This window comes from Lonchura striata, chromosome Z (genome assembly GCF_046129695.1).
Source record: "Lonchura striata isolate bLonStr1 chromosome Z, bLonStr1.mat, whole genome shotgun sequence".
Classification (NCBI taxonomy): Eukaryota; Metazoa; Chordata; class Aves; order Passeriformes; family Estrildidae; genus Lonchura; species Lonchura striata.
Window position 1 is genome coordinate 79,369,798 of NC_134642.1, and position 21,127 is coordinate 79,390,924.

The following is a 21,127-nucleotide window of genomic DNA, read 5'->3' on the forward strand; positions in this document are numbered from 1 at the left end:
TATAGAATGGCATATTATTAGTCTGTAATAACTTCAGGAAGCTTTCATAACACACATTTAGCCAGACTTAACAATATGTGGCTTGTTACATCTTACTTCTAAGATCTTTTAAGGTAACTTTTTGATTTTTGTCGTGCCATGCTCAGTAAATTAACAAAAGCTGTGGAGCTCTCTGCCCCTTGGAATCCACATGCTTCAACCCATCCAAGATTTAGGCAGAACTGTTCAATTCAAAGTTTTCCAATAGAAAAGGGCTTTTCTACAGTGGTGGGCAAGCTGGCCATCCATTAGAAAAAATTAATTCAGCACTCAAGGAAAACGTCCTTTACACAGGTTAGGACATATGGTTCATGAGAAAGCTTGGAAAAGGTGTCACCCCTTGGTGAGGGGGATGATACAGTTCTGAATGGACTGGTAAGTATGGTTAGCACTGTTTGTAGAAACACAAAAGGGTTTGAAGGAGAGATTTGTGAATCTTCACAGACATGCATTCTGCACTGTTTTATTCTATGTTTTTGTAGTTTAGTGCAACTATAATAGATTAATACAATGATTAATTGTAATTGATTGTCAGCTTCCGTGTTAACTTTCTGCAGACATGTAATTTCAGCATTCATATTTTAAAAGAGAAGTCCCACACCACTTTTCTCTTTCTAAATAATGTATTGTTAAACAAAGATATTAACTAAACATACATTTAAAACAATGCACTCTACATGCACCTGGATACAAGTTCTGCATGCAAAAGATTATACATGTATAGGTACATCTATATATATATATGTACAAGCACCTTATAAAAATCAAATTGCTGCAGCACTTCGGTTCTGAAAATGCAAGAGACTTTGCTAATTGCCTGATGCTCTATTGTATAGTGTTTCAAGATCAATATACATCAGAATGTTTTAAAATCTACATTAGGTCAATGCAGTCTAATTCTTAAGCCATGAGCATTTAACATTAAGTTATATACAAAAAACAAGCAAGTAAATTCAAGCAATGTCTTCTTTTCCTTCACTACTTCCTAATACTTTAGAGAAGAATGACCTGACTGCTTAGAAAGTGGATTGATTTTTGAAGTCTGGAGCCTTACACCTTCAATAAATGCAAAGACTGGCAAGTATTGCAGCATGATACTAATAGTAGGCAATGAGGCACTGCTAAACCATTTAAACCATTGATTTTTCATTTATATTTAAATAAAAATGATTGATCTGACATTGAGGAAGCATCAACATTAAGTGCTTTTAATATTATTTCTTTGTCAAATGTAGGTTATTGAATCCAGAACTTGAAAAATTATTGAAGCAGAAAACAAAAAAGGAGTGTATGCTCAGACAAGCTAGATTCCTTAAGAAAATGAAACTAAAAATTGTCTCTCCCTGCTTCCATTTGTATCAAATCAGATTCCTAAGAATACATATGCTTAGCATTGGTGAAAAAAGCAAACTAGGACAGAAAGGATCCAGCACAAGGGCAATGGAACTGATGAAGGGTCTGGAGCACAAGTCTGATAAGGAGCAGCTGAGGCATCGGGGGCTGTTCAGCCTGGTGAAAAAGGAGGCTCAGGAGGGACCTTATTACCCTTCACAACTCCCTGTAAGGAGGTTGTGGCCAGATGGCAGCCAGTGTCTTCTCCCTGGCAAGTGACAGGACAAGAAAAAGCAGCATCAATTGTGCCAGAGGTTTAGATTGTACATAAAGGATAATTACTTCCCTGAAAGGGCAGTCAGGCATTGAAATAGGCTGCCCAGGGAAGAGGTGGAATTGCCTGTCTGGAAGTGTTCAAAAGGTCTGTGGATATGACATTTGTTCTCTTAGCCACCTGACAACTATGTGGTACACTCTGTCAGCCTAAAGATATGCTCCTTTGTCCTATCTTCATGTGACCTTGTGAATAGTCCCTCTCCAGCTCTCTTGTCACCCTACTTTAGGTACTAGAAGGTGCTCTAAGGTCTCCCTGGAACCTTCTCCAGGCAGAACAGCCCCAGCTCTCTCAGCCTGACTTAACAGGTGAGATCTCCAGCCCTTTGTGGCCGTCCCTTGGCAGCTCCATGAGGTCCATGTTCTTATCCTGGCTGTCCTAGCACTGAGTGCTCCAGGTGAGGTCTCATGACAGCTGAGCACAGGGGAAGAATCACCTCCTCAGAACTACTGACTACTCTTTCATGTTTGACTTTCTGGGCAGCAAGTTCACATTGCTGGGTTATGACAAGCTTCTCATCCACCAACATCCCAAGTCCTTCTTCCCAGAGCTACTCTTAGTGAAGACATGTTGGCTGTCAGTCATCTCCTCATTTTCTATGTACCTTATCATAGTTTTGAGATAGGTCTGTGCTGTGATCTTGTTGGATGCTGAGGTGACACTCACTGGCCTGTAGTTCCCTGAGTCTTCCTTATTTCTCCTTTTAAAAATGAGATTAATATTTCCTATTTTCCAGTCATGGGAAGTCCACCTGACCATCACGACTTCTCAAATACAGTGGCTTAACCTCTTTCTCCACCAGCTCCCTCAGGTCCTGGGGATGCATCTCATCAGAACCCATGGAATTGTGCACATCCAGTTTCCTTAGATGTTCTTGAATCTGATCTTCTCTGGATGGTTCTTCATTTTACATATCCCTGCCTTTGTCTTCTATGACTAGGGCAGAGAGGCTGGAGTCACTTGCCAATAAAGACTGAGGCAAAAAACTCATGAAGTACCTTTCTCCATGTCCCAGGTAATCTCCTATATTCTTCTGGAGAGGCCCCACATTTTTCCTATTCTTTATTTTCCACTGATGTACCTATAGAAGCTTTTATTTTTGCCCTTTTGTCCCTGGTTAAGTTTAATGCTAACAGTGCCTTATCTTCCCTAGCTAACCCCTGGGTACTCAGACTAGGTCTCTGTATTTCTCCCAGAATACCCATTTTTACTTCACCCTCTATAGGCTTCCTTTTATTATCTGAGTTTCCAGAAACCCCTTGTTCATCCATGCAGGTCTCCTGTGGGCTTGCCTGACTTCCCTTCTGTCAGGATGCATTGCTTGGAAGAGGTTAATAGTCCCTGACTATTAACCAGCTTCCCCATGCACCTCTCCTGGGCTTTATCCAAAGATAAAGCAGACCCCCGAAGAGGCAAAGTCAGTTATCCTGAAGTTCATGGTGGTGGACGTGGTGTGCTCCCTCCTCATGGCCTGAAGCATCTCGGACTCCACCATTTCATGGTCATTGCAGGCCTTGAGCTTCACATTCCCCACTAGTCCTCTCCTTGTTGGTGAGAATAATGTCCAGCATAACATCTCTCCTCACTGGCTCCTCTATGACTTGGAGAAGGAAGTATTCACCAAGGCATTCCAGGTACCTCCTGGATTGCCTGTGCTCTGCTGTGTTGTTCCTCCAACAGATGTTGGGTTGGCTGAAGCCCCCTGTGAGGACCAGGGCTTGTGAACATGAGGAGTCCCTCCTCTCTGTCCGCTGAGGGACTCATCTCCTTGGTCTTCCTGGTCAGGTAGCCTGTTGCAGAACCCCTTTGTAGTGTCACCTGCCCCTGCCCTCCCTTTAATCCTGACCTAAAAGTCTTTGGTTGGCTCCTCATCCATCCCCAGGAAGAGTGCAATGCATTCCAATAGCACAACACACTTGTGTACACAGAGATGTTTAAGTTGCCCTCTCCGCCACCAGAAGCTAACTTACAGGCTGGAATTCCTTTGTTCTGCCTTTCAGGAACTTTCTTACTGACCTGCCATCCCTCTCTAGGCTCTGAGAATCCCTTGTTGGCCCTGGCCAACAGTAAGAAATGGATGGACTGAGCTTCCCTCAGCAACTACAGTAGCTCTCAACATCCATACCCAGTGACTGCAGCAGTCCTTACTGCTCTTCAAAGATGGAATCCAACACTTCAACATTTTGTCTAGTGGGAGAAATGGAAAAACATGAATAACCAAACTTTGAAGTATGTTCTCTAAGATATTAGAAAAAACTCTAAACATGGTAAAACTTAGCAATGATACAAGCTTCTTAAACATATTAGCCAATTTTTTTTTGTGTACTATTACAGTTTTAACTATTGGGAACAGGCAGGGTAGGAAAGGGGATGATATTCTTGGCAAAATAAATAGTGATGCTTATACATAGATCTTGACTTTAAGGCATAGGCATATGTCTCAATGGCAGTCATTTATAAAGAAGCACACATAATGGTAGAACAAGTTCCCAGGATGTGCCTAATTCTCAATGGCAGCAAATCCATCTTAAGTAGTTCCTCGAAATATGTAGATGCAGACACTAGGGATGAACGTTTTCAAACCGAGCAGATTAAATCTGTAAAAATTAGGAGCTAGAAGCTACAAGACAGAGGGCACAACCTGAATGGCCTTCCATTAACCGGCCATTTCAGCTGGGAACATGCGCTACTTTGCATGAAAGCAGAGCGGCATATTCTACTTCTTCATACTAGAAAACCCTTACCCAATCTGGAGCTTCACAGCGGCTCACAAGCATGCCTAACTGCGCTGGGGGGCAACAGGGATCCCACAGAAGAGGGGACAGGGCTCTGCCGAACCACGCGGATGCCGGAGTCGTTCGACACCGCAGGTCTCCCCACGCCCCGCACTCCCTCTCCTGCAGCGCCCTGCCGCCGCGAGGCGCGGGCATAACGGCGGAGTCCCCAGGCATCCCTCCCTCCCGCTTCCTCCTCCAGCCCCCTCGCTTCCACGGCGGAGGCTGCCACACGCCGACCGCCGACGGGGCGGCGGCGGCAGCAGCGGGGACATCGGTGCGCGGCGCCTCCGAGGGGCCGCGGGGCAGCTCCCGCCGAGCCGAGCCGGGCCGGGCCGAGCCGGGCCGAGCCGAGCCGGGCCGGGCCGAGCCGGGCCGGGCCGGGCCGAGCCGGGCCGGGCCGGGCCGAGCCGAGCCGCGCCGAGCCGGGCCGAGCCGGGCCGAGCCGAGCCGAGCCGAGCCGAGCCGAGCCGAGCCGGGCCGGGCCGAGCCGAGCCGAGCCGAGCCGAGCCGAGCCGAGCCGGGCCGAGCCGTGCCGGGCCGAGCCGAGCCGGGCCGAGCCGAGCCGCGGGGCTGCCCCTGCTCGCGGAGAGCGGAGGGGCGGCGGCCGCGGCTCGCCGCGGGTGGGGAGCGCCGGGGCGGCGCGGCCGGGGGGCGGAGCCGCGGCCGTGACGCGGCGCTCCGGCGGCAGCGGGGCCGGCGGCGGCGGACGGGCGGGGGCTCGCTCGGCGCGGAGCTTTGCGCCGCGGCCCCGGGAGCTCCGGCGGCGGCAGCAGCGCTCCGGCCGGGGAAGGAGGTGCCAGACTCCGGCGTCGCGGGGGAGCGGAGCGGCTGCTGAGGCGGCCGCAGGAGGAGGAGGAGGAGGAGGAGGAAGGGAGCGAGGAGCGGCGCCGCTTGGTCGGCCCGGCGGTGCCGCTCGCCGCCACTTCCCCGCTGGGCGCTTTCCTGCCCGTGAACTCGATCCGCTCCCGGAAACTCGGCTCTCCTCTCAGTCCCGCCGGCGGGGTCTCGACACGGCTCTCGGCCCCGGCGAGGCGGGCGGGGGGCAACTTCTCGCACTTCTCCGGAGGAGGATTTGGGCCGCCCAGCTCCGGCGGCGGCAGCGCCTGCGAGCCCCGCCGCGGCGGCAGAACTTTCGCCTCCGATTTTGGGGCGGCGAGGCGCCGGCCGCGGCGGGAGCAGCGCGGCGGCGCCGGCCCGGCAGCCGCGGAAATGAAGCTGAGCCGGCAGTTCACGGTATTCGGTAGTGCGGTCTTCTGCGTGGTGATCTTCTCCCTGTACCTGATGCTGGACCGCGGCCACTTCGACCACCCGAAGAGCCCCCGGCGGGAGGGCACCTTCCCCAAGGTGAGCGGGGCGGAGGTGGAGGGGAGAGCGGCCGTGCCGCCGTGCCGCTGCCGGGGCGGCGGGGCCGCCTGCGGACCGCGGGGGAGCGGGCAGGGCACGGGCACGGCCGGGCGCGGGTCCGGGGCTCGCCCGGCGGCTCGGGACGGGACCGGGGCCGCGCCGCCGCTGCGGCGGCTCCGCGGGTGGCGGAGCGGGGTGCGGGCCGTGCGCGGGGAGAGCTGGCAGCTCGGGACCTCAGCCGTGTCAACAACAGGTAGATTTAGAGAAATGCTGACTTGGTGGCTGCTTTCCTTTCCGCTGAGCCGTGCTTTGGAGCCGTAGGTGGCTGACCCGACTGCTCCTCACGGACGCGGTACTCCAGTTCTTCACTTTCCTGTGTTCACTGCGTGGCAGAGAAGTTTGAAAGCTGTGTGTCGTGGTTGTGTTCTAATAAGGAATGTTTGCCTGTGCGAAGAAACATGAATTTCAGAGAGGACGCGGTTTGCTGTGCAGAACGGCACAATACTGCTGGCTATACACAGCTGTGTGTTCTTAGAGACAAAAGACCTAGCAAAGCCCCACAACATAGAATACAAAGTTATAACCTATTTATGCTTGTACGTACTTATTTTTATTTTTATTGGAAACAAACAGAAAGGAAGTATATTTTAATACTGGAGTGAGACTTCAAGTGAATAAAAGAACTCTAAAAACTTAGTTAAAAAGTAACAATTATCTCTCTGTTAGAAACTCTTGTTTCATTCAATGCAAAAGTAGTAATTGATGTAGTTTTTTAGTAAATAGTAAAGACAAGGGCCTCGACTTAAATGTAAAGAAAGAGAGCAGATCTGTTCTGCCTTTATTCCTCAAGTTAGGGTTCAGGGCTCAGCCTTCAGTTTTTGCAGGAAGGAAGAGAACAAGAGGAAGAAAAGAGGAACAAGACAAGGCTGGTTACAGCAGCTGTGTCTGTTCAATGTGTGACTCCAGCAGGAGGGTAATGCCACATGCCACTCTTGTAACAGCTAAGTACAAGTGCTGCTTTGGAGATATGGACAGTATCTTATGTGAGGAAATCACTTAATGTACCATTGTTCTGCCAACTGGGTTTAATACAGGTATGTATTAAAGTAAGGAACAGGAAAGCTCATCCATGGGTGTTGTTTTATTTTTAGTGTTAGATTTTGGGTTGAAATACTTGAGTGAGCAAGGAAGATCTATTCCATGTGTTTTCTTTTCCATTGTCAGTGTCTTGCAGTAGTCTGTTCTTGTCCTGCAGTGTAATCCTGGTCAGGGGTGTAACATGGCCTTACCTCTTGTGACCATGGGTTTGGTATCTTAATCTATTTCCAGGCCTATTACTTCCAGGTGATGCAGTCAGCTAGAGACAAATGTTTCTCCTTTCATCCTCCTCCCTCCCCTTGATCTTCTAGAACAGTCTTTCAGTGTTTACTCTTTTTGTCTTTTCCATGCCTAGATTTCTTTGAAGCTTCTGATTCTCACTGGAGAAACTTCTTCCTTTCACTGGTCCTTCCTTTGGGTAAAACAGTTACCTTTGCCTTTCTTACTGCTTTGTCTTTTGAGGAAGTTACAGATGAAATTCAAATGTTTCACTTTGTCACAACTGTGTGTTACAACTGTTACCTCTGACACCTAGTAAATGCTTTCAGAGTTTTATAACATCAGTTTGAAATAAATGCAAAAGATAAAGAGTGGAATAAAAGCCTCTAGAAACATATGAAAGAAACACTTTAATACTACTACCTCAGCTGACAAAAAGTTGTTTGTGTTAGTGCAGTGTTGCTAGAGCTCAAAGTGCTCTAAGTGAAACTAGCCACAGATGTAAAACCTTTAGGCTGTTTTTGGTTGAAAAAAACTATGGCAGCAGACTGTCGATTTAAGAATGCGTTTTCTTTTCTGATGACAAGGGTCAGAATTTTTTAGCTTAGAAAAAAGTGTCTAGATTTGTTATTTTCTTTCATATGTTATTGGTTTGATTCACTTCATACCTCTCTGATTTGGCAACGTGCTTTGCTGTTTCTCTGTGCAGCTCTAGTAACAGCACACGTCACCTTTCATGTCCCGGAAGTTGCACGTTGATTAGTTTGTTCTTTCTGACCTATGTGGCTTACAATTATCTCACAGAAGTGGGTACTTCTGGAAGCAGTCCCTTGTTTAGCTTATAAGCATTTGCTATCTAAGTATTCTGTTTGAATTCTACCAGACCAAGAGATGGTATTTTTCAGCTGGTAGTGCCTGTTGAGCTGCATTCACCTAAAATGTCATTGTAACTAGTGCCAGTAGTAAAATAAGTTATTAGAACTTAGACTTAGTCCTCTTTTAGGCTTCTCAGTGTAGGCCTATGGGGTCAAGAGAATGTCCTCACAGAACTTGCTTACTTACTTAGTTTGAGAGTTCAGGACACAAACAAAAATGTCTTGCAGAAATAATTTTTGGGCAAGAGCTCCCAAGATGGATAAATATTCATTGACAGATGGCTTTATGTTGTCTTTGACCCAGTATTTAAATGCTTTTTGCTGTGGTACTAAAGAAAACCGGGCTTAGGACACAGCAGTAACTCTGTGTCTTTTTTGGTGTTTGTGCTGCAAAAGCTGGCACCAGTAGTCAGTTTCACGGTTAGTTTTTGCCATGCCTGTCTATGCTAGGGTGGCATCAAGGCAGCTATAATGAAACCTTAGTGAAAGTGATTTATAGCCTTGTCATTGGTGGTGCATTTAAATCTTAATAGCAGAAGATCTCTATGTTGCCATAGAATGGAAACCACTGTTAATTTGAGGAAAAATAGGTACCTATAATACATGTAGATCAAGGCTTATAGACCACTCTTCTGCAATTCCTGCAGGTATCTTTGTGGATCCTGCATGTTTGTCAGGTGTATATTATTCTGGTGAGGGCTGTATCACAATCATTATCTAAACCTGTTCCTTGCCATGGGATGTTCCTGTCTTGGGTCACATATCAGAATATGATGAGCCCTAGTGTCTTGTCTCAAGGCTAGAAAGCATGTTACAATATTGTGCAGAGATAAGCTCAAGGTGCAGGGAGACAGGTGCATTTTTAGGTTATTATTGTAGCAGTTGTCTGTACAGATCATTGTGTAAGATTCTTCTAATTTAATATGGTGGAAAAACGGTTGGATGTATTGCTTTTGGTAGCCATACTACAATATTCTCTTGGAAATCTTGTGTGACTGCAGAGTTGAGGAAATTTCAAAGTGGTATTTAGTTCTATGACATTGCCTGCACAGCAAGTGTCATGTATGAGGTGTGGGCTAAATTGATAACTACTTAGTGAAAGCTACATTCAAATCAAGTCTGAGAAGACATCCATAAGCAGCTTACCTTTTAGAACTTGTGTTATTATATAAAGATGAATAACAAATACTGACAAATCCATATGAAGATATTCTGGATTTTGGATTCATACAGTAGAATAAAATAGTGGGCTGCTTATTTTGATTCTAGAGTCTCACCAAAGCATGCATGGCACACACTAAAAGTCCACCTGAAAAAAGAAAAGGTGGAGGGTTTGTTTGTAATAGTGTCTTGCATCAGAAATATATGCTTGTTATGTAGTCTTATGATGAAAGTTAATTTTGAGTGAATGTTATGGCTAAGCAAGGGGGAAACAACATCACATTGAATCATCCTCTGTCACTGCCTGACAGGTAATGCTTTGAACTTGAGCTTTTCCCTCTAAATACTTTTTCACATGGTTTGGTTTAACTTTTATAGGACAATATCTCTGCACTGTGTTAAATATTGTTTCTGGAAATACATTTTTGAAAGTGAAGACTGCTATAATTTTGGTAGGTAAATGCACCAGCACCAAGGAATGCTTCATTTTGCCTTTATTCTTTTCTTTTAACTTTCTTAAAAGGCAAAGCAGAAACATACAGCAACTACCATGCTTACCATTTTCTTTTTCCTAAACAACTGTAACTTGATTAAGATCTCCTGTGTTTTTTCCCCACCTCTTTCTTTGACCACCATTGTTTGAAGCATGCTGTCATCTCATGTGTGTTAACTGCTTTTATGAACCTACCAACTGCACTGCATCAAAGAGAGATGATTGAGTACAGTTCCTCTATAAGTAGTTGGATTGAGTTTTTGTTTTTTTGTTGTTTTTTTTTTTTTTTTTTTGGTTCCTGTGTCCTTCCAGCAATTTATTAAATTCCCTGTCAGTTGATACTGCTAAAGGTTCTTGTTCGATTCTTGCTTTCAAGGCATCTACACAATACATCAGATACTCCAGCATAAATATCACAAGTGGTGGTTGTTTCTGTATGGGATATTATTATTTCATCTGAGCCAATAATTTGACAGCAGTACCACTTGGCCAAAATAGGGCAGAGCAGTAGTGGCAGGAAATTATGATCCAAATACAAGGCAGAAACACCAGATTTCTCTGAGTTGTGTGGTGAGCTTTGCTGAAGTAGCTCCTTGCCTGCTGTAAGGCAGCTCTGCCTTCTGTCAGCTCTGAGTCCCCACTGGGCTGCGGGCTTGGTAGGTGCCATGCCCCACAGATACACACCTTTTCCAGCTACAGCTTTGCTGCTTACCTTGCCATAGTAAAGCACCTGAAATCAATTAGTCAAGTGCAGTATGAACACATGTGTTTTGAATCTGCATGATCTGAGTAACTAGTGTGTTTTCATGAACTCATTTGGGAGCTTTCTGGCCTTTGTTATACAACAAGGAACAGGACATTTGTTTGTACAAGTATTGGAAGCAGCCTGGTCAGGTATTTTAGGAAATGTTTGTCTAAAATATGAATGGTGGTAATTAAGGTTGTGCATTTTGAAGTACTCATTTTTTGACCTCTGAGCACTGAAAAACTGTGGGCACAGTGACTTTTACTAGCACTTGTATGAGTTTTTCATCAGAGGAGATTGAGTTGAATGAAGCAATCTGCAGAAGGAATCAATTTTTCTGGTTTTGAAACATGTTGACTTATTTAAAAACAAAAAATTCCTATTAAAAACACTTAGTAACTTCACAATCTAAAAGCCTTTGAATGTCATGGAAATGATCTTGAGTGCAAATATTGAAAATCTAGGATTACTTCTGCTGAGTTTCTTGTACTTTGCAAAGGAGGAGCAGCCACCTTTGTGAACATAATTACAGGTCACTAACAATTTTTTTTTTTTCCTAATGTTCACAGTGTGTTTGTTTTTGTTGCTTGCACATTGTGTGTAAAGTTCTGGCTAAGCAGCAGTCAAGCAGAAGCTATTAGCCTTCTTCAATTATAGTCTTTAAATCTGGTGCAAAATGTATTTTACAGAATACATAGTTTACAAAACAGTAACCCTTAGCTATAACTGAGCACATCCTTCTGCTGCCTAGAGGCATTGCCTAACTTAATTGTATAAACAAAAGAGAGAGGTTTTCTAGTTTGTTCTTACTTAAGCTTTTCTTGGTCTAAGTTTTTACTTGTTTGAATGAAACTAACCATTATTAAAGTTCCTACTCTTAATGGCAGATGAGTTGTGCTTCACTTTGGTACTGTTAGACATTTAAATAAAGATTCAGCATAGGGTACGGAGGAGAATCAGCAAGGAGATGACCACAAAATGTGTCAGTGAGAGTAGTAGTGAATGTTTTTCGGTTTAATTGACTTTAAACTGGGTATTTCTGGATTTCTTTTTCCTTGCCTTCATGTCCTTGATGATGGTGTCAAAAGTAGTCCCTAACAGCATGTCTTATATTTGTCTCTGTACATGGCATGAAAGAAAAGTCCAGTGTAATAGTACTTTGAACATTCTTGTTTTTGCTGCCTCTGATGATAAAGCAAAATGTGAAAGTCTATCAACTAATTAAAATCTGTTTGTCAGACTGTTGAATCTCTGGATCAGAACTTTCTCATTTGAACAGACTTCCGTAGTTATTCAATTCGGAAGACTTCCAGTGCCTCTGTAAAGTGAGCTTTCTTAGATGAGTACTTTAAGGGTAGAAAATTACTAACAAGGTTTCTTATATTCTTTTTATTGTCACAAATGCACATAAGCCCTCTGCACGGATCAGCAAAGCCTTCAAACCTTGATTTGTCCTTTAACTGATACATTGTATGCTTGTTTTTTGTTCTGTATCCCGCCTTGCAAAGAGAATACATGCTGAAACAGTGTACTCTAATATTAAGCTTTGATGGTACATTGGGTTGCATTTTTAACTTATACCTGCTTGTTTTTTCTGTGCAGGAGGTTAACATTTAATTGCATATTTAGTATGTTCTGTTCACTGCACAGTGCTCTGATAGTGAACAAAGAATGCCTCCTGCTGTTACCATCTTGATAAGCTGGCATCTCATCAGAGTTTATATCAAGATTTTGGGAAAGATAGCTCATGATTTCTAGAGATGTACCTGGATATAGTATCTGGCAAGACTGGTGCAGAAAACTGTTATGATGACTGCCACTCAGTGCAGCCAGAAAATGAGACTGACTCCAGCTTGTAGTGAATGTGTATAGGCAATGACCTCAAATTACACATCTTTTGGAGAGCTCTGTCCATTGTGGTGCTCCACTTTATACACCACAGTTCTTTGGTACACCAGAGCCTCTAATGCAGGACACTGACAGATCCTTTGTGGTCGCCTTTTTCTTCATGTGGGTGAGAAAGGGAATGGGTTCTGGCTTGTTTTGAACCCAGCACTCAGTGGTTGCTGGCTGAGTCTGGATGCAAATAACCATATTCCAGCTGACATAACATCAGAAGTCTCTAATCTGGATTTCTTCTCTGCCTACCTGTTTCTATGAGATCTCATCTGTGGCCCTGTCCTACTCCCTCTTCAATTATTTGAGCTAGATGTCTTTTTCCTGATGAAGTGATTACTATTGGTCTGTTGAAAGCCACTGCATTTAGAGAAGGAGTGTGCATTCACTCAGAAAATGAAAATTCCAACTAGCATCTTTTCTGCAATGTACAGCGTTTAGATAGGAGAAATTGAACATTCTCTACTTCCTCAGAATGAAACATGTTGGACTATCACTGTGTTACTGGGCTTCCCTCCATGTGTTGGGTGTCACTGTGCTCCTTTCTGGAGAGTCCTTACTGCAAACCAGACTCGTGTCAGGAGCAAACAGAGAAGGACAAGCAGAGGGCAGTGGGAAAGCAGACTGCTCAGGAGGATTTGGGGCATGAAAACTGCTGAGGGGTTTGGAGTGACTGAAACATGAGCTGTTTATGCAGATGATTCATGTGTTGATAGTGGCAGGTTTCTCAGGCAGCTAACAGGTGTGGACACTTCTTATTCCAAATGGGAGGAAGGTGTGTGGATCTATATTATCTTCACAGAAGGCAAGAAAATTGAGAAAATTATGTTGGTTAAGTCCAACCCTGTGTAATCAAAGGGGTGGTGAACAGGTGTGCTGCTCATGTGATGCCATTCTCCTACCAAAGCAGCTGTAGCTATTTTGGTAGATTTATTGGCACTTTGCACTTCTTGTAGAAGTGCTTCCTATGCTGTGAAGTAACAGGGATTGGCTTTATTCCTTTAAAAAAAAAAAAAAAATATTTACACCTATGTCAATATATAAAGACAGAGGGAAATGAAAGAAAGAAACTTACACCAAAGTTATTACAAACTTTTTAACTGGTTATGTAGGCCAAATTATCCACATTGCTTTTAGTTTCCTTATGTTAAAACAAGTATGTAGATTAACAGAACATCCTTTAGTGTTGTTCAATTGTATTAGGATATACTTTGTGTATCTCCAATTTTTGGTGCAGTTAGGCATTTCTCAAAGTCTTGGGTCAAGGTTACTTCTCTTCTGAGAAGACTTGATGTTGTGAAGTCAGGAATAGTTCTGCTAACATTTATGACTTGTGTACCTACTAAAGTTTTGTTATTCAGTATCTACAAGGCCATGCAGAACCCAACATTTCAGGCAGAATTGGTTAATGTAAAATTAGTACATCTCTGCTCAGATTAAAAAAAAAATCTCTCTGCTAACCCTCAAATGTGTGCAAAAATGGAAATTTTAATTTAAAAGAATGCTGTTGAAGTATGTTTTTAGTAGCAGCAAGGATCTCTGTGTTTTGTCTTTTCATTAGATCTATTTACTGTCCCCTGTAACACGCTTCTAATCTGTTTTTCTGGTAAGACAATGTCTATTACTAGAAATTAATAAGATAAAACTGCTTTAGAGCAAATTCAGTTTGGTACTGTTTGGCCTTGATGTTTGAAGTCAGTTACCTTCCTTTAAAAATGTTGAAACTGAATTTATTTTCATCTGTTAAATTAATTGTTTTGAAGAGTTTGCAGTGTTTTCTATATTCAGCTCATATTTTAAAATAATTTTATTGAACAGGCACTACCTATTGAAAATGAGTAAGAAGAAAAGGTGAATGTACAATGAAAATAGACCTAGCTTTTGCATAATGGGGATCCATGTGAAATTTTCACCTTGAGAATGGATTCCTGATGTGAATTATTTTCATACTGAATGAAGGCTGGGATCCATTTCTAGTCTAAGACACTTGTTTCTTAAAGTTAATTCCCATGGATCTAGCATTCCACAACAAAAAGCAAAAACATTTTAATGATCTCAAAAATTTGATTTGTTGCAGTTTTAACTTGGGTATTGCATGAGGTCTTGGTTACATGTTCTTAACCGTAGCTTTTTATTTCATGTTTTGCATTCAAGTTGAGTTGGCCAATAGCATGTTTAAAAGCTTTAGAAGAGAGGCATGCTGTATCTCACAGTCTCCAGAAAAGAAAGCAGACTTTTCTACATTTATGCCCTCTGTTAGGTTGCACAGTGGGAGGTCTTCATAAGGCTTTCTTTCTCCAAATAACAGAAGACCTACCTCCAAAGTTAAAGTAACTTACTTTAACAGACTTCTGAAAGTTTCTGAAAGTGTCCTAGGTAGGCTGAAATCTTGGAGCTTACAAATTGTTGATGGGCATGTGTAGCAACAGATGAAGCTATTGATGTTTGAAGGTCATCTGGTAACAAATTGCTATTTGTAGGCAGAAAACTTAGTCTACAATGGAAAATATTTTGTCACATAATAAACAGTAAACTGGTAGAATTGTTTTAGATTTTTCAAGGTTTAACGTATAATAAGTTAAAAGAAAGGTATATCTTAAAGATATGAGATATGACATGACCTCCAAATTTGTAGGAAGTTCATATCTGTCTTCTAAAGACTGGCATTTTATGCTGGTGGAAGGATCACTCAAACATGTATTTTATGATGTTTTTATGTATTTATTTTTTTTCCCCCACTGTGTCTATTGTTGTCCTGGAAGAGCATATAATTGGCTAGATGATATAAACCAGATTGGTGGTGTATTCTGTGACCAGGTAGTTCACAGGCTATTGCTAAGCAATGTGAAACTCTTTTTGTGGAAGAAGGTGTAAAACATTTCTACAGCATGAATGAATGAGAATAAAAATTTTAAATAGTTGTCTGATTTTACAGTTGTAGAGACAGTGTCAATAGTGGTGGGATAGGTGTGAGCAGTGCTTTAGCTGCTTGCATACTTGATAACTCTGAACTGTAGTAATATGCAGTGAAGCTGGGGATTATTTGTATGGATGGCAGCTGTACTGTAGCTTCCTAGGAATCTAAAGATCAGAGCCTCTGGTGGGCAGCCTGTAAAGCCCCTATCAAGTATTTTATATATGTTATTTTTAGACTTGAGTGACATAATAGGCTGTTAGGCTTCATATAGAGAAGCCCTTCTTACTTTCAAAACATTACAGGTATTTCAAGGGAAAACACTAATTTTACGTAGAAATATGTGCATTATCTTTAACATAGCTTTTGAAAGATTTTAGTCTGATTGTTTCTTTTGTGCCACCAGGTGGCATGGGACTACAGTCTGCTTATTTTTTTTTTTTCTTTATTCTAGTATCATCTGCTTATCAATTTCTTCTTGTTTTCAGTTCATCAATTTTATAAATTTCTAGAATTTATCTTTAAACTGTTGGGATTTTAGGATGTAGCTCCTACATCTCATTTAGCTTAATCTGGTTCTGTCATCAAAATATATCCCTGTCTTTTTTGGAAACAGTAGCTGTCTGCCTGTGTTGCATTTTAAAACCTGTTACTGTTTTCAGGATGTATTAATCTAAGAAACAGAAATAACAAGCAGTGGATCAGTGCTTTTCATAGCCCATAAATTGCAGAGACAAGCCAATAGCATTAAAGAAATACTAAAACATATTGTCTGAAAATTATGAAGAACTTCCATAAAGGTAGAATTATAGTAATAACAGTTTAGAATCCAAAAACATGATTGGTAAATCTTGGTAAGGATTTTGTTTTATTTTTTTTTTTTCATTCCTGAGGACTTTGCAAAGCCAAGAGAATTTGAAAGAATGTACACATCAATTTAGAAAGGAGACCTAATCCTTTGCAAACCACTGTTGCTGAAAAGAAAAAGACAAATATTTCAAGTATATTGCTGTTGAAAGTGAAAAATGTGTCATGTACAGATGTTGTTTCTAATATTATACTACAGCCCTAAGAAAATAAGGCAGTGGTGCTGGGAAAAAGTCATTAAAATCATAAGTCACAGAGTAGCTGTCTACTGAATCAATGGTATTTGTGTTGAATGTAATGGGAAAATGTAGATGCCTGAAACTGAAGCAGGTTTTGCTGTTATGATGGCTGCTTGCAAAAATATCTAATCATGTGTTGTATCTTTTCAGATCTGAATTCAACTTTAATAATAGAAAGAGGCTGTTTTTTTTTTTTTTTGGTTCTCTTGTCACTTCTCGTTACGTTAAAATAATTCTGAGGAAATAAATTTCTGTAAACAATGATAGATATCCCTAAGGTCATATTAAATAATCTGGCCTTTTTGAATCTGTAAAAGCTAGCACCTTCATGCCTGAAAAAAAGGATCCCTCAAATAATTTGGAAGGAGTGGCTAGTACATGAGAGGGTGGTAGCATTTTGGGGTGCCTTGATTGGCTGTGCTTCCTCCTGCATTCCAAGAATACAGTGATTAGATACTATTAAATTGCTTTGTGGGATCTGTCTCTTCCTTCCAAGTTGCTCTGGAAGATGCCTTGACTTCTTTCAATTCATGCTGGTGCTGTTCTACAGCCTTCCTTTTGTGGAACTCCCTACAATGTCTAGAAAATTCTGTTGTTTGGCAATTGAAGATGACCTTCTGATTGAAAATGCCATAAACTTGATCTCTCTTTTACAGTATTTTCTTGATGATTGTAATAGTTCAATTATACAGATTTTTCCTGTATCAGGCTGTTAAGGGATCTCTTACGCCCATTAAGTTCTTTTGTTAATTTCTCTCCAACTTATGCTGAAAATCAGAAAGATGGTATTTATATTTTGTATGTATGGGAAAAACCTGAAATGTTTACAATATCCTCTTAATCCCATCACAATGTGACTGACTTGTAAAAAATTGCTTTCTGTTTGATGTTCTGATAAATGAAAAGATCGGATTTTTGGAAATGAAAGAGGTGAAAAAAGTTGAATTAGATATAATTGCTGCTTGACACTAAAACTTTGAGAATATCTTTGTATCACTGATTAAATCTTGTGCTGTGAATTCAAGTTCACAGAGGAAAAATGTATCTTTTGCTATTTTTTCTTGTACTGGAGAGAGGAACTTCTGTGTGTTGCATCAATTCCTTATTAGTTTGTCTTTATGTAAAATGTAAAATAAAGATATATTTGAATTTTCTTTGTGATCACATACTATTGTGAATTTTCTTTTTTTTGTTGTCATTGGGGTTTTTTGGGTCTGTCAAGAATTTTCCTGAGAAATAATTAAACTTAACTTTTTTTTTTTTTCTTCTGCCCTAGGGCCAGCTTTCAATATTGCAAGAAAAAATAGATCATTTAGAACGTCTGTTGGCAGAAAATAATGAGATTATTTCAAACATACGAGATTCTGTGATCAATCTGAGTGAATCAGTAAAGGATGGACAAAAAAATCCAGAGGCTGTAAACTTCGGTCAAGGATCTGTTTCTGAGCTGTTCCCTTCTGCTTCAGTTTTGCTTGCAGTTGATTCTGAGGATTGTTTGTTTGCTTCAAAAAGTGGAAGTCACAGTTCAGGTGTACAGGTAAGCAGTATGCCTTTAGCTGTTAGTATGTGTTTAATTCTGAAAATGTCAAGTTGCTGCTAAAATCGTGGTACTAAGGGATAATAGAATTGCTAAAGTGACTGCTGTGTTTAACAGATGAAATGAAACTGTTCCTTTATATCTTTTTTAAAAGTTCTCTGGAAATTTAATAATGATTATGAAAAGCCAACATTTGAGAAAGTTTAGAAGTTTTTTTGGAAAAATAAGTAAATCCCCATGGTGATTATTTCCCCACCAGTTCTTTGGAAACAATTTATTTGAGAATCTCTTTGATTTCCCCAAATTCTTCTAAAACTGATGAAAAATAACCTGGAAATTGTGGGTAGACTTGATTTAAAAAGTGGCATATGTGTAGATGAAGCTTGATGGGGAGGTAAAGAATGTTCAAGAATTAGTAATTTCAAAAAAATCTTGGGTCCTTTTGAATGTCATTTCTGTATTTCAGCATTCCTGTGTGTCTCCAGTTTGTATAGGCACTTTGATCAGAAAGGAGGAACATATACCATGTTGACTGGTTGGCATAAACTGCGGAGGTTGAAGTTTTTAAAGTCAAACACTTCAAGCTGAATTTATTTTGCTTTCTGGTGATGCTTGTGAGTTCACAGACTCTTATATATTCAGTTTTAATGGAGTGATTCAGGAGCACTGAGAATACTCTGTGAAGTTTGTGATCTGTACTGTTTTTGTGAGTCTTGTGGGAGTATTATAAATATTCATAGTACTCTAAAGCAAAGATTAAATTTGAAGTCCAGCTTTCTCATTTCAGAATTTGAAGTATTTTTATTTCAGGAGAAAGACAATGGACTTCAGTTAAATAAATACAATAATTAGAACAATTGCAGCCTCTGATGTATCATGCTTAATGCCTTTGGACTCTTCAGGGACAGGCACTACCTTAATGTTTTTTATAGAGAAAACAGATTTTTTAAAGGCAATATCTGAACACCACTTTGTGTGTCTGATATGCATTCAGATTTCTGTGCGGAGAAGTGAAACATCTGTACCAGTGGTTACAGCTTATTCACTGTACAATCTGTTGCCATGTTAGGTGATGTACTTTTTTTTTTTTTCTGTGCATTAAAAATAAGTTCAGGTAAATTAATTTTGAGATAAAATATGTTGTCTTACATTATTGGGCATGTTATGAATGGAAGGTAAAACATTTTCTAAAACTGCTCTTTGTTTTTGCTTCACACTTGCAGGATATAGCTATATCAACCAACTACCTACTACAAATCTAATGGGAATCTGTTGTAGCTAAACTGATTTTGGATGATTTTCTTTACTTTTATGTACATTTGTATGTACATAAGAAGCAAACATTCTGTTCCCCTGCTCACACTTTCCTTTCTTCCATGTGCAGGGAGGAGGGCTTAAATGTTCTCTGTGTCATTCCATGGCACCCTCTGCTCAGCAGGTTATTCACAACCATCATTAAGTCATTTTAATAGTGCTTCTGTACACAGTTAATTTCCCATCCTGTGAGTTTGAACTGCATTTCAGTTATGGAATCTAAGACCTTGACTTTAGTAGAATTCCTCTAGCACCACATTAACAAATTGATCTAAATCACTGATCTAAATAGTAAAACTAAAACCAGTTTTGCTATTTAATACTTTGCCAACACTGATGTATTCTTCATGCTCAATTTATTTGAGACATTTCCAATAATTATTTTGAACACTTTTTGAAAGAAATGTGTTAATTGCTGCTGTTTGTAAACATTAACTTAAACCCATAGATTTTTACATTACTTCTCCCATGTTTGTCAGGTGGGTGTATGAGAGACTAGAAAGTAGCAAGAGCCAATATAGGTGAGATTAAATGTTGGGATAAAAAAAAACAAAAACCAAAAACTATACAGAATGAAGGCAAAAGACTTTTCACTGAATAAATCATGAAAGTTGATTATAATATCCCATAATGGAGAAACCATTGTAAGAAGGTATTCAAATATGTATTAAAAAACCTTGTGATGCTACAGTGAGAAATATTGCTAGATCTGCTACTCAAAGACACGTGATTTTGTAAAATAGAAAAACCAAGTTGTTAACAACATGAGAGCAAAAAATTCTCAAATGGGACAGCTGAAGGATGCTTTTTTCATGGAGGAATTATAAATTAAGAAATTGTTTTGCTACTTGTGCTGTTTGTAAGTAGGTAGAAAACTGTAACAGAACTGGAAACTGAAAAGAAGGCTGACTTGAGAATGCTATAATTTAAGTCAGGTAAAAGACTAGTGTGTACTTTTTCCCAAAAGATAAATCATAGAGACAGGTAATAAAACCACAGAAATGAAGATGACTGGATTAAATATGGATATAATCTGATGCTTTTTCAGTGTAGTAGTTCAAGAAGTATCTGGCATTTTTGCTCAGAGAAGATGGAATTCTCAATAGTCATTATGCTGAGCTGGAGAGTCTTTTAAATAATACAGTGAGGTGTTTTCTCCTCTTGTCCATTTCAACTACTGAAGCATCTAACATCAGGCTTAGTAATGTTACTCTTTTTGAAAATGAAACATGAATCACTCTTTGAAAAGGTCACTTGAAGAGGCACAATATGAGCTTTTATTTCTTTTGAGCAGTGGTTTAGTATTCACTGTTAAGATGTTATAATGTTTTCATGAGATTTATATAATTTCAGCAATTTGAGTCCTTCAGTATAGAGAAAGAGTATGCCCATATAGAAAAAAGATAACTGATTACCTTCCCAATGTTTTAATAAAAGTCTTGTAGCAACATGGCTGTCTTCTGAAGCAGTCGCAATGAAGACAGACAGCATCCTTTTTGAATTTCTACTGTCTACTGTTTATAAAAAGTCCTCTATTTCTTTATCAGTATTTTATACTTATATGTGAATCTAAAATATCTCTGTGAAATACTTTCTTTAATCTCTTTTGCCTTTTACTGACTGGCTTGGAATTTATTCCTCACTTGTAATCATGTAACTTGTTCAAGTGATGATGCAATTTGTAATTAATCCTTTGCACAATTCCTACTGAGGATGGTGTTGTAGGAAAGAGCAAAAGGATTTAACTTCTGTCTTTTAGATTTCTTTTCATAAGTGTAGGGATTTCAGCCTGATCTGGCTTTAGCTGATTTCAGTGGAAGTTTTTCAGTTTTTTCATTTTTTTAAACTGCTTCTAATTAACCTCTGAATCTGAATGGTTGAGGTTGCCAGGGAACTCTGGGTGTTGTCTGGTCCAGCCCTGCTCAGGCTGGGCTATCAAGAGT

General features: G+C 40.6%; 1 protein-coding gene across 1 annotated transcript in view; it reads left to right on the forward strand.

The window, feature by feature from the left end:
• Nucleotides 1-5,611: 5,611 nt before the first annotated feature.
• MAN2A1 (mannosidase alpha class 2A member 1) overlaps nucleotides 5,612-21,127 on the forward strand; it is a 103,453-nt gene continuing 87,937 nt past the window's right edge. Inside the window, exons 1-2 of the mRNA XM_021524782.2 lie at nucleotides 5,612-5,826; nucleotides 17,610-17,870. Coding sequence (XP_021380457.1) covers nucleotides 5,692-5,826; nucleotides 17,610-17,870 — 396 coding nt within the window. The 5' untranslated portion in view covers nucleotides 5,612-5,691. The remainder of the gene's footprint in view (nucleotides 5,827-17,609; nucleotides 17,871-21,127) is intronic.